This window comes from Mirounga angustirostris, unplaced genomic scaffold (assembly GCF_029215605.1).
Source record: "Mirounga angustirostris isolate CCGP_5_RB_7025 unplaced genomic scaffold, mMirAng1.0.hap1 SCAF_1, whole genome shotgun sequence".
In the NCBI taxonomy this organism is placed as follows: Eukaryota; Metazoa; Chordata; class Mammalia; order Carnivora; family Phocidae; genus Mirounga; species Mirounga angustirostris.
This window is the reverse complement of record NW_026991709.1, coordinates 137,234,286-137,247,973: the sequence shown is the minus strand read 5'-3', so window position 1 is coordinate 137,247,973 and position 13,688 is coordinate 137,234,286. Positions and strand designations below refer to the sequence as shown.

At 43.7% G+C, this 13,688-nt stretch overlaps 1 protein-coding gene across 2 annotated transcripts in view; it reads right to left on the bottom strand.

Moving 5' to 3' along the window:
- The window catches only part of NR1D2 (nuclear receptor subfamily 1 group D member 2), a 29,830-nt gene extending 19,211 nt beyond the window's left edge, over nucleotides 1-10,619 (bottom strand). The window contains exons 1-3 of one of the 2 annotated variants that reach the window (XM_045903887.3): nucleotides 10,314-10,619; nucleotides 1,018-1,284; nucleotides 43-131 (exon numbers count right to left, since the gene is read on the bottom strand). In XM_045903887.3, coding sequence (XP_045759843.1) covers nucleotides 43-131; nucleotides 1,018-1,284; nucleotides 10,314-10,329 — 372 coding nt within the window. In that variant the 5' untranslated portion in view covers nucleotides 10,330-10,619. The remainder of the gene's footprint in view (nucleotides 1-42; nucleotides 132-1,017; nucleotides 1,285-10,313) is intronic. The other variant, XM_045903886.3, reaches the window with a different exon arrangement.
- Nucleotides 10,620-13,688: the final 3,069 nt, after the last annotated feature.

Sequence of the window (13,688 nt, the reverse complement as noted above, 5' to 3'; positions counted from 1 at the left end):
AGGCTAACTCCAATTTCTTTAACCCCAGAATCAGTAGCTTACCTTACAGCCTTCACAAGCATGAACTCCATAGTGGAATCCTGATGCCACATCCCCACAGACTTTACACAGTAGAACCATGCCACTAAATTCTAAGACACAAACAGACACAAAAGTGTAAAGCTGGAAGAAAAACTTCAACTGTTTTCTTTCTAACTGATTTCAATTTATTTTATTCAACTTTTAAGTACTTTTAAAAGATACATATTTCATATTTACTTTTACAATGGGAAAGAAAAATCTTTACACCAAATTAACAAATCCAAAGAAATCTTAGTTTTCTTTTAAACACAGTTTATGGGACTGCCAAAAATATCTATGAGAGCCTGATGATTTTAAACATACACTGAAATTCTATAAATCTAGAGTTTCTTTACACCATATAGATGCAACCAGAACTAAAAACAATTTTCCTCAATAAGAATTAAGAAGTCAGATAAAAGAGTCAATCAACAGAGGTGTAAACAGATGTCTCCACAGGCTGCTGTATGATACTCAGTTCAATTCACCTACAGGCACCATTCCCCCCTGTATCAGCCAGTCTTACCTCCACACTCACTCAGGGGTCCAAATTCCACCACTCATTTAGTTATCCCAATGCTGCTTTGTTTTCTAATCCCAAATGTTCCCAGCTCCAACAGCATGAAAGCAAACCCCTTCCCATAACAAGTACTCTGTTTCAGAAACCAGATTCAGTACCAAGAGTCCAGAAGAAAGGCAACTGTGAAAATGTGGTAAAAGGGGATACCCTAAAGGAAACATGGGCAGGCAGAGTGCATATCATGTATCTTGCTCCATGGCAAGAACCAATTATGACAACCCCTAGGCTGTAACTTTCAAAATCATCACTGATTTCTTACCTAACTACTAAACTATGATTACCCAAAAGGGGGTGAAATGACACCCAAATGAAAAACTGATAAAATAAACCCCACCTGCAATTAATGGCACCAACCTTTGAAAACTAAAGTAACTTACTTGTCACTCCACTATGACTCTTTGTCATCCCAGGTGCACTCGATTTGCTTGTTTTCATAGAACAATCTATTCGATCATTCTTCAGGATGCCATCAATATTGGAGAGATCACCATTTTTGGGATTACCGTTGTTATCAGAATTTGAGCTATTTGGAGAAGATGGAACAGAGGAGGAGGAGGACTGGAAACTGTTCTCAGAACCCTCACTGTGACAAGAGGCAGGGCTAGAGGCTGAGCTGGAAGAACTGATATAGGCAATCACACCTCCTAGAAAAGAGGGGAGAATTCACATAATTAGATACATGACAATATGTTTTCTATTTTTCCAAATCTGAATAGTAAAGTCATTAACTTTAGAAACAGGTTGCTGACTAAATATCCACTCACCCTTAAAAGGAGAAAGTAACTAATTTCCTTATTTCCCCACTATTCTTCCTGCTTCCACAAAGTTCGAAGCACAATCATTTCCACTAATTCAAAAAATAAGAAGGTCTTACTGGCTTAATTATTCTGAGCACACCAAGATCCAAACCTAAAGCTTTTCATTTTCTAGGGTTTTTTTTTTTTTTTTTAAATCTTTTCCTAAAAGGAATGAAAAACCTTCCTGACTACATAGCTTAGAGTAAACAAACTTTTTCTCATAATAAGTCTGCTTCTGGTCCTCTCTTTGCCTCCTTCATTATAGTGACACAATCCTACAAACAATGAGTTCATTTGCCTCCCCCAGCACTTGGCTAAAACACAGGTTAACCAAGAACAGATGTAACATTTGGAACTCCAGATAATTTATGTCAAAATGGGGAACTTTCATAGCTATTGCTCCCAGAATATTTCCTAAAAGATCCCTGAAAACTTCTATGACTACCCACTAATCACCAGTTCCACGATCCCCCTTCCCCACGGGCTTCTGCCACTGGACTTGCAGACACACTTATCTGTAAACAGCTCTTAAGGAATCCAGACTCACCACCTGTTCTTCTGACTTGCTATTTACAGTAAATGTTAAAAGAGGCTGAAAGAATGCATGCTATAAGAGAATAACATTAAGGCTGATGCTAATTCTCTCTCCACAGAGCTACTCTCAAAACACTACCCACAACTGCACCAATATAACCTCCACAACCCTGGTGAAAACTGGTCTTGGCCTCTTAGAGACTGTAAACCTCCCAGGTTAAGAAACAGTATTTAAAATTATTCTTAGAGTATAATTTCAAACATCTTCTGTCAAAGACATAAAATGCTGCAAGAATAATCTCATAGCCAAATATATTATTTTTCCAAATCCCAGGCCAAACAACTAATTCTCATCTTTTCTGCCAAGATCTACTGTGGTTTCTTTTCCTCTTCCCTCTATCATCAACAAACATTTATGGGCTTGGGCGCCTGGGTGGCTCAGTTGGTTAAGTGACTGCCTTCGGCTCAGGTCATGATCCTGGAGTCCCGGGATCGAGTCCCGCATCAGGCTCCCTGCTCGGCAGGGAGTCTGCTTCTCCCTCTGACCCTCCTCCCCCTCATGCTCTCTGTCTCTCATTCTCTCTGTCTCAAATAAATAAATAAAATCTTTAAAAAAAAAACAAACATTTATGGGCTTTTTCGATGTGCATCAGATACAAAGGTAAAATTATCTCTCTTCTATCACTGTCCTGAGCTCTTATTTAAACCTACTATTTACCTGTTTCCATCTCTTTCTCAACTAGCCTATAAGCGCCTAAGTGCACAGTGTGTCTTAATTTTCTATACATGCTTTACAAGTAATAAGCCTGCCATAAATATTTTTAAGACCTACTTCTCTGCCTTTGTGAAGCCCACGTTTAATAGTATGGACAGGGTGCCTGGGTGGCTCAGTTGGTTAAGCGACTGCCTTCGGCTCAGGTCATGATCCTGGAGTCCCGGGATCGAGTCCCGCATCGGGCTCCCTGCTCAGCGGGGAGTCTGCTTCTCCCTCTGACCCTCCTCCCTCTCATGCTCTCTGTCTCTCATTCTCTCTCTCGCAAATAAATAAAATCTTAAAAAAAAAAAAAATTTTTTTTTAAATAATATGGACAGATCCCAAGTATCATAAAACATTACTAGAAAGTCACAAGCAAAACAGGGCATTTCTGACAACAATCTAGATAACTATACAGAGTAATAACGGAAAGTTCTGCACATTCCCTAAGTAACAACTGCAATTTAAGCATTCACTCTGAAATAAACTTCTCTGCTAATGAAAAATGATTCCCCAATCTTTTTTTTAGATAAAAGCCATACTTTATAACTACACACACACAGCAAAATGCTGAGGCCAAAACAATTCCAAAGAATAAAAAGACAAGAAGAACAAAAAGAGAAGAAAAAAATGGACAGAAGAATTTTAGGTCACTTTTAGTCTGTTTTGTTGAAATAAGATCCCAGACATGTATTTAAGTACCAATTATACATATCCAGGATGGGAAGTTCCTGAGAAGTAAAGTAAAACTGTAACTCTTACGGATTTTGGTCACAACCCAGAAGTTAAAACAGCACCTACCATGCCAAGAAAAACACAACAGTGTTCATCATACACAAATTTAATATGCATACATGCAACTAAATGTACTTGAATTTTAAAGACAAAAAATATAAATATGTGGAGAATTCCATCCACTTTTCCATTCATTAAACATATGCCTGCTATCAGTCTTGAAGTAGGAGGTGGGACTCTGGTCTTTCTAGACTAACCCACTTCCCAAATGTTCTCTTGGCACGTGCTTATCATCTTCCCAGAGTGAAGCCAGAGCTTTATGATTAGTATTAGACCTTCAGTGTGTTTCCCACCTATAAACCAGTCATTCTCAAAGTGTGGTCCCTAGATCAAGAGCATCACCTGCAAATCTATTAGAAACGTAAGTTCTCAGGCCCCACTCCAGATCTACTAAATCAGAAACTTTAATCAACCTCTTGGTGATACTGATACACAATAAAATAGTTACACAGTAAAACTGGGACTATCACAAGCCAATGTCTTTATCTGTGCTCAATGGAAGAAAATGCGACCAAGGGTAATTTTTTTTAATTTAAGATTTTAATTATTTATTTGAGAGAGAGAGAGAGTCAGAGAGAGCATGAGTGGGGAGGGGGACAAAAGGAGAGTGAGAAGCAGGCTCCCCGTGGAGCAGGGAGCCTGATGCGGGGCTCGATCCCAGGACTCTGGGATCATGACCTGAGCCCAAGGCAGATGTTCAACCAACAGAGCCACCCAGGTGCCCCACTGACCAAGGGTAATTTTGATAACAGAAATTTCATCTACTGATTTTGAAACTCCTAAAACTCCAAACACAAGGAGGAAAAACTTCCTAAGTTTGAGTTTATTCTCATCATCCAGAGAAATTATGTAAAATACGTATCATGAGAACCACCTGGTACTTTTTCAAAATACATGTTTCCAAGGTCCTGCCCAGACTAGAGAAGGCCCCTCAGGAATGACCATTTTTAATTTTTAACAAGTTCCCCCAAACAATTCTTTGCACAAAAGAATAGCTACAATCACCGAATTAAAGCACAAATTGGTTCATAGTTTTAAAAGTTGATGTTTTCATTGACTAACTGCCTGAATACCCTTAATATACTGTGAATCCAGAGAGAAACAATTTTAACTTGGAAGGCTAGCAAATGTCATGTTACTGGGTAAAACCACTGTGCCATCTGTTTTCATAAAATTTTAGAGATCTGAAGTTCACATTAGAAATTCCAGGTGTTGGGGCGCCTGGGTGGCTCAGTCGTTAAGCGTCTGCCTTCAGCTCAGGTCATGATCCCAGGGTCCTGGGATCGAGCCCCACATCAGGCTCCCTGCTCAGCGGTGAGTCTGGTTCTCCCTCTCCCTCTGTGATCTCTCTCGCTCTCTCTCAAATAAATAAGTAAAATCTTTAAAAAAAAAAAAAAAAGAAATTCCAGGTGTTAGCAAACTGCTACTTTTTTCACATGTCTACACACTCAGAATAGAATGCAAAGGAAAATATTATTCTTAGTCTTCAATAAACTCCCAAAGGAACGTCTCACAGCTATTTACCTTACTAAAGTACTACCACTTTAGGTGGTAAATTCTCTTACATCTCAAGATAGTAAAAGATGAGAAAGTGATGGTTTTCCTTAAAGTAAGACTTTCTTAGGGCCAGCATTTGAGAGAGCCACTTATGTTCACAAGATATTCTGACTACCTCACCTTAGAAATAAACTTGCAGAAATCAGAGCTATCCCAATGGCTTAATAACTGTTTTAAAACACTGACTGAGCAATGGAAGGTATTGTTGCTAACTACCCAAAATGCACCTTCTTTTCAAAACCTCCAAAATCAAACCTAAGAAAAATCACTGAGCTACTATCAATCCAGTTAATATCAATTCCTATCTTTAGGGAGTTTAACAATCCTTCTCAACAAGCATTTGTGCCAGGCATCATGGTATCAAAGATGACCCATCTAGAAGCAGCTACATGCTCCTAGCAAGACCTTCAACACTGATTTAGTTGTCTTAGCATCCACTCTTGCTACCGGACACCAATCTACTGATCTGATGGTTAGTAACCCAAACGGTCACATTTTAATTTCCTAGAAAGTTAAGGAGTACATCTAATAGTTCCTCAACCTATTGAAGAAAGGGAAGTGAAAACTGCAAGTCCTCAAGTACCTACTGAATACCAAGAATAAAGTGACACAACTTCCTATCACATTTTGACCTCACAAGTATTTACTTCGATTATCCCATTTTTCATAGGAGGAACTCAGAGCTCGGAGAGGTTTAATATAAACACTGTTACTAAGTGGCAGGGCCAGGATTGAAGGCCAAGGCCAGAGTATAAACTATTATCTCTTATGCGAAGACCTGTGCAAGCAAGCCACTTTCAATCTCTCTAAAACTGAATCACCTTCTATAAAATGGGAATATCTGCTAGAGTTATTACAAGACCGAAATGGTGTTCATAAAAGGGGATTATTAAAGTGCTTTTTACATACATGGTTTTTGATGATAAAGCAAGAAAGGTAAAATCCCCGAACCAGCAAGTCCCAACACTTCCAGAAACAGGCAGAATGCACTTCTTAGATGCCTCAAGCTAAAATTAGCTGAAGCAGTCTTCTCTATTTTTAGTTGGAAAAAAATCCCTGGAGCTGGGCCAGGTTCCCAGGCTAGGGCTTACCCAGTGGTCAACTTCAGACAAGCCAGAAGTCAATATCTAATTTTATACTGCTGGGAAACACTTACTGCTCGCCATATATTGGGGTTTTCTTACCCCAATTCTAGGCTTGCCCATCACCAAAACCTTCTCACTCCCACTGCCCACCATCCTGGAAAGAATGCTTGAGTTCAACTCATGACTGTGCCTTGTGACTTAGAACAAAACATATTTACCACCTGGAAGCTTTAGTTTTCTCATTTTAAGTAGGTTACTAATAATTTCTACTCACAGGATGATATAATAGATCTAACTGAAGCACTAACCTTCCAACTGTGTCCTGAGCGTCAGGGCTCCATAGAACAACGTGGTCCCTTCCCTAAAAAGCCTTGTAGACCAACTGAGGAAACAGCTGTCTTAATCATTCATTCCAATGCAATGCGAGCACTGTTTCATACAAATTTACTGTGAACTGCTGAGGATCACACAAAAGCACTCAGGAGGGCAAAGATCAAAAGGGGCAAACACAGCTAAGGTGACAATAAGTGGGGTCTTGAAGAACATGCAAATTACTAAATGATATACCATGTAAGAGATTTAAGAAAACAAAAAATGGGATGACAAATCTGGTCTTATTTTGTAAAATACTGTTTTTGCTCTCCATGTAAATTACTGGGGGAAGGGGGGAGGGGGAAGACACAAATGTAACCTAGGGTCTGGGGGAAAAACAGTTTGACTAGCAACAAGATTGAAAGAAAGGAATGAGGAGATTAGGAGGCTTTACTAACACCCGCCCCTTTTCCATCAGCTACGACCCTATACCACTACAAATCAAGTGGATCTGCAGTTATTTCCTTTACCCCCAAGAAGACAAGACCACTAAGATGTGCATATACTATCAAATGTCATGTGGGCTTAGACCTAATACAGCATAGTAGCTTGTGCTCCCCAAGTGGACTTTGTGGATTCAAAATCTGGCTGCACCACTTGCCTGGATAAGTTAATTAACTTCAATCTACTTAGCTCTTCATCTTCAAATGGTAACAATACCTGCCTTCATAGAATTAAAGTGTGGTGTCAAAGTAGTGACACATGTAAAGGGCCTGGCACATAGTAAGTACTCCAAAGACACTGGTGAATATTATTTTACCATCATACTAAAGAATTCAAACAAAACTAACCCTCCCTATCCTTTCTTCATTCCTTTAATTTTGAGTGGGTCAAATGGACCCAGTGGTTTCCCTGGAGGTTATTTCCACACCACCTTCTGAATATCTTAACTCCGTTGACTAGTCTACTTCACTTCTAAGTCTTCCCATGATCTTGCCGTTTCTCTCTCCAACTGACTTCTTTACTGTTACTGCTCTCTGACATTTTTATTTCCAAGTTAGGAGAAATACAGGTTATAAAAACAAGAATGAACTATGTGGGAACGTCTTCCAAATTTTTAAAAATGTGAATTACAGCTATGTTATGAAGTTTGTGCAGTGAGTTATCATTTACTTTAAGGAACCTGGTATATTCACCCAAAATCTGTGACAGAAACGTATATAGTCAATTTCTGCCACTTCACTATTTCATATCTGCATTAGTCATGGATAAGGTAAAAACACAATTATGTCATAAAAGTTAGATGAAATGGTCACTGGTTGAATGTGTATTCACCACTGTACTAATACAGTATCAATCAAACGGATGGGTCAGAGGTGAGCCACACAGCACTGAATTTGACCCCACCCTAGACAACATCTGCAATTTAAGGGAAATTGAAGGGAATGCTTCCCAATGCTCCCTCTAACAGATATATGGCAGAAATTGTTAATGTACTGGATAACACCTTGAGACAGGTTGAAAATGGAGCCAAAAGGAACAAGAGAAAACTTAAAAATAATTGCAAATTCCTACACTTCAGGTCAATTATCTGCACAATGGGTGAAACCTAGCTTCAAAATAGTTCACATGTAAAGGTCCTAGTTGACTGCAAGGTTCCTGTGAGTCAGCAAAGCCAGTAAGCCACAAAAGCTGAGCCTGCCAGAGAATTCATTTGCAGCAGAATCCGAAACTTGGAACTTGGTAACTATCCAATCACTTCCACAGGAGTCTGTTCACTTCTGGCTGCTACAGCCCAAAGGGCAACAAGGATGATGATCAAAACAACACTGAGCAAGGACCAAGTAATGAGAACTGAAAATGGAAGAACTGGAGTGGTATGTTCAACAGTGATCCAAAGGAAGTTTTATTATCTGTAGCTCCAAGAGGCAAGATTAAAATCAGTGATACTGTTCCAGGAAGGTTCAAACCAGACAAAAATTTTCTAGCCTCCTGAGCTAGCCCACCTTACAAGGCTACAAATCTGGAAGAATTCATTCATGCTAAAAGCTAGGTTGAAAAAGGTTGACCCTAATAATCTCTACATTCTTATCAAGCAAAAATTTAATTCCAGGACAGATTACCCAATTTTTAAAAATTCCCTCAAAGGCTAAGGAGACCCAGAGGTAATTAAAACACAGTTAGAAAATGTCTTCATTTTTACATTGGTGGAAAACTCACAGCACATTTGTTTCGAAGCTATCGTTTTTAAAAAGTGCATATAATAACTTAAAAAACATAAACTGGCTTCTTTTTCTTAATTTAAATTCAATTAGCCAACATATAGTACATCATTAGTTTCAGACGTAGTGTTCAATAATTTATCAGTTGCCTATAACACCCAGAGCTCATCACAAACTAGCTTCTTTTGTAACCTCGCTGGCCTCAGGTGTAAGGGCCATCATTAAGGGCAGGCAAAAGGCGAGAAGGGAGCACAGTACTGTTCTGTGACATTGTAACAGGAAATATAACTAGAAAAATATTGATAAAGCCAAATTCTGTGGATCAGGTTCAAGAAAGGTCGGCAACCAATGCGTTTAAAAAAAAAATCAATTTAGGGGCGCCTGGATGGCTCAGTCGTTAAGGGTCTGCCTTCGGCTCAGGTCATGATCCCAGGGTCCTGGGATGGAGACCCGCGTCGGGCGCCCTGCTCAGTGGGGAGCCTGCTTCTCCCTCTCCCACTTCCCCTGCTTGTGTTCCCTCTCTCCCTGTGTCTCTCTCTGTCAAATAAATAAAGAAAATCTTTTTAAAAAATCAATTTAAATAAACAATGACCAGTCTTTCATAAAGTCTCGGGGTCACTTGGGATCACCTGAGTCATCCCGACCCTACGTGAGCTGAAAGATTAGCTATGGGTGTGCCTATAGGCTCCCAGCCCGAGGGGATTTTCGAGCCTTTTTTATGACCGTGTGTAAGATAGGTCACGTCCTAGAGCAACCATTTTTCCTGGAAATACTGAAGCAGCATCATAACAAGGGCAGGTGCCGTCCCAGCTACCAGGCATTGCTCAGGATCTAAGCTCCTCAGAGCTCCGAGGGGTCTCGCTTTGAGGAAGCACCAAGTCTTCCCCAAGAAACCCGCACTTCTTCCTCAGTGTCCGCAAGGTCTGGGGCCCAAGCAGTCTGCCTGGCCCCGGCTCTGCGCGTCGAGGTCACCTCCCCGACCGTAAGGCGGCAGCCGGTGCACTGCGGCGTCCGCGCCCACTTCGGGACCGCCCGGGCGCGGGGTCCAGCACGCGCACGCGCGGCCTCCTCCGCAATGTGCAACCCCGCGGGGGAGGAGGGAATCGCGGCCACGTCACAGCCCGGAGGGTTCCAAAGGGGCGGGGCCTCCCGGGAGGCTGCGGCGCTCCCCGCCGGCGCGCGCGCACCCGCCCCCACGTGTCCCTGCGGCCCCAGGGAATATGGGTCACCGAGCCGAACGGCCTCACGTGTCCCCGCCCGCCGCCGCCGCCTCAGCGCCCATTATGTAATGCCGCGTCACGCGCCCGCCCAGCCAACCGGCGCCCGCGCCGCGGAACGTAAACACAGCGCGCACGTGGCTCGCGCGGCCCGGCCATGTGAGGGGGGGGCCGGGCCGGCGCCGCGGGCCGCGCTGCGGCGTTGCAGGAAGCCGGGAGGGCGGCCGTGGAGAGGCCCGGGGGGCGACGCGGGAACCGAGCCCGAGCCTATACGCACCGCGCAGCAGCCCACCCCACCAGTCCTGGGGTCACCCCCCGCCGCCGCCGCCACCCGAAGTGCCCCAACCGGATCCGAGCGCCCCCTCCGCCGTGCCCCCACCCTCTGCAGTCCGGCTCTTACCCGCATTCACCTCCATGGTGCCCTCCGGGAGGGGACCGAGCCTGCCTGCTTCCCGCAGAAGTGGCAGCGCCGCCTCCGCCTCAGCGCCGCGCCGCCCCAGGCTGGAGGCAGCGGTGGTCGCGGGGCCCCCTCATGGGCAGGGCGGGCGGGGCGCCCGGAACCCGGGCCCCGCGGCCTGAGGGCGGGCTGCAGTGAGAGAGGGCGGCGGCGGCCGGCGAGCGGCGCTCCTCGCGAGTCCCCGACAACAAAAGCGGCGGCGCGGCGGCTTCCTGCAGCCAGCGCACCGCGGCGGCGAGGGCGGCTGACGGGGAGGGCAGCTGCGACCATGTGACCCGCGCACACACCCCCTCCCTCCGCCCGCCCCTCGGCCGGCCGCTGCGGCAACTCCGCCCCCTCGCCGCCGCCGCCGCCGCCGCTCCTCTTCCCTTCGGCTCTGGCTTCCTGTCTGCGTCCTCTTGCCCCCCTCCCCGTTCTCTCCTCCCCAAGTGCTTTTTCCTCTTTCCCCTCCTCCCTCCCTCCAAGCCGACCTCCCGTCTCGGACTGGGATTTCCCTCCATGTCCCCCTCCGCATTCCCCCCCACTTCCCGTGACACCTCAGGTCACCTCGGATGGTTACCAAGGACCGCCCCGAGGCGCCGAACAGACCGGCCTTTCGAGACCCCCGGCAGAGCCAACCCTCGACCTCCCCACAAGTCCCGCTCTTCTCCCGCCCCCCACCCTCCCAACAGACCGTTAAACGCTGGACTCTTTGAGGGTAGAGCCCATTTCTCTTCACTCTACACCCTTTGGGTTATTTCATCCAATCCCGTAGCTTAAATAGACGTGTTCTGAGGCTTGCATTTCAAACCGAGACCTCTCTGAGCTCCAGAATCCCACTCTCGGCAACCCTTTTGATTATGCCCCCTTGATGTCCCTTAAGCATCTTAAATTTAAGATGTGAACAGGTGTATGCACGTGTCAAAACTCAGTGAATGCACACTTAAGATTTGTGCATTTCACTTTGTATATTTTACATCAAAAGAAAAAACTGGAAATAAAGGATATGTATGCTGAGGTATGCAGAGGGAAGCACATTGATGTCTGCAGTTGAAATGTATTACAAAAGTAAGATGGGCTGATGGCATGGATAAATGGATAGAAGTAGATCTTATAAATGGGTATTCATAAAATTATTTTCCAATTTGCTCTTTGAACATGTCCAGTATAAAATGTTGGGGGAAATGTAATGTGTAAAACATTTTTACATGTGCCACACTCCTTCTGCCCCCCCCCCATCCATTACACACACACACACACACACACACTTGTTGCTTCCCCATCTCAGTCTTTACTATATTGGCAAATCTGCCAGTTCCTGAAACCAGCAAATTGCATTTCTTCTGTCCTCTGTGTGTGTGTCTCTCTGCCTTCTATACCCTATTCCATCCATTAACAAAGCTGAGCTGTTCTACCTTCGTATGTCTTCAATTTCTATCCTTCTCTCCATCAGCATTGCTGTTACTCTAGACCAAATGACCATCACCTCTTGCCTGGGCTACTGTAATAGTTCCCTAACTGGGGAGAGGGACTGTTCCTTGCATCCACCTACAGTCATTTCTCCCTCTCAGAGTGTCATTTTTCAAATGTAAATGAGATCAGATTACTCTGCTCAAAACCCTCCTATTAGCTTCCTGTTGCACTTTGAGGAAACTCAAATGCCTTAGCCAGACCTGCAAAGCCCAGCACAAGCTGTAGGCCCTGATTCTCTTTCCAAGGCTTGCCTGCCACCCTCTAAACACTGTTCTCTAACCACAGTGCTCTCTTTTCTTCCCTACCTCAGGGCTTTATCACTCTTTGTGATGCTATGCAAGAGTTCCCCAGGCTACACTTAGGAGCTTGCTTTTTCATTTTATTTATCAACCACCATCTGTTTCTGAGGCCAGTATGAGCAGTCTAGAAGGAAGAAAAGAAATCATAAAAGAGGATAACTCTCTGAAAAGGCGACATACTGTATGGTTCCAACTATATGACATTTGGAAAAGGCAAAGCTATGAAGAGAGTAAAAATATCATTAATTGCCAGGGGTTGGGGAGGCAGAGGGATGAAAAGGCAGAGAACAGATGATTTTTTAGGGCAGTAAAACCGTTCTGTATGATACTGTGATGGTGGATACATGTCAAATGTACAACCAAGAGTAAACGCTGATATAAACTATAGACTTTGGATAATTATGATGTGTCATATAGATTCATCGGTGGTAACAAATGTACCCCAGTGGTGTGGGATATTGCTAGTGGGGGAGGCTGTGTGTGTTCATGGGGACAGAATGTATATGGGGAACTCGCTATACTTTAATTTTGCTGTGGATGTAAACTGCTCTAAAAAATAAAACCTATTTTAAGATAGAGGATAGTACCATTTAAATTTGAAAAAGAGAAGACTGGAATTGAAAACAAACCATTGCAGAGGAATGTCCCTTAAGCATCTTAAATTTAAATAAATGAAATAAAATCTGTGTCCATGAGCCTCATGTTTTCAAAAGGCCACCTCTTACCTGGGAGGCATTGTGGATAACTATCAGAGGCTATAAAACTATAATCCAGTTCAGTCACCAGCCACACCACTGACCACTGAAAACGTTAGGTTCATCAGTGCCAGAGGAGGATGCTGAGCAGCATCCGAGTTGGACAGTCCCCAGAGTGCTGTAGCTGCAATGGAAATTGCCTTTTGCTGCTGTCATTCCAAGGAACCTTATGTATTAACCCTGTAGAGTCCATGGCTCAGTCTGTAGGGATTCTCAGACTATTCATAGTGGATTTCTACCTACTCCAACTTCCAAAATAATAACTCTGCTGAATGAAGTGACTGTGTCTTCAAAAGTCATCTGTTAAAAAATTGCAAATTAGGGGGTACCTGGCTGGCTCACTTGGTGGAGCATGCGACTCTTGATCTCGGGGTTGTAGGTTCGAGCCCCATGTTGGGTGGAGAGATTGCTTAAAGAATGAAATCTTTTTTAAAAAGGCAAATTATTTCCTGTGAAAGCTTCCTCATTAATCTTTATATCCCACTAACACCAGGGGCCCTGGGAAACTGAACACAGGATAGGTCAATCCGGATGTGGATGAAGAAGAGAAGGGCCTAAATATTAGAGTCCTCTAGTCCTAAGATCCAGTAAAATAGATCAAGTGAGGTACTGCTGTATGAGGACCTTGATGAAAGAGAGGTATTGGGAAAGAAGATGGAATTTTCTTTTAAGTTAAGGCCAGTTAAAAATGTCCAAGGTCATTCCTCATTTTAAAATGTTCTAATGAATAATGCTAGTTCCCAATACCATAATAACATTCCACTTTGCATTCTCTATGCCCTGGTTCAGGAGTTCTCAAACATTTTGATTTA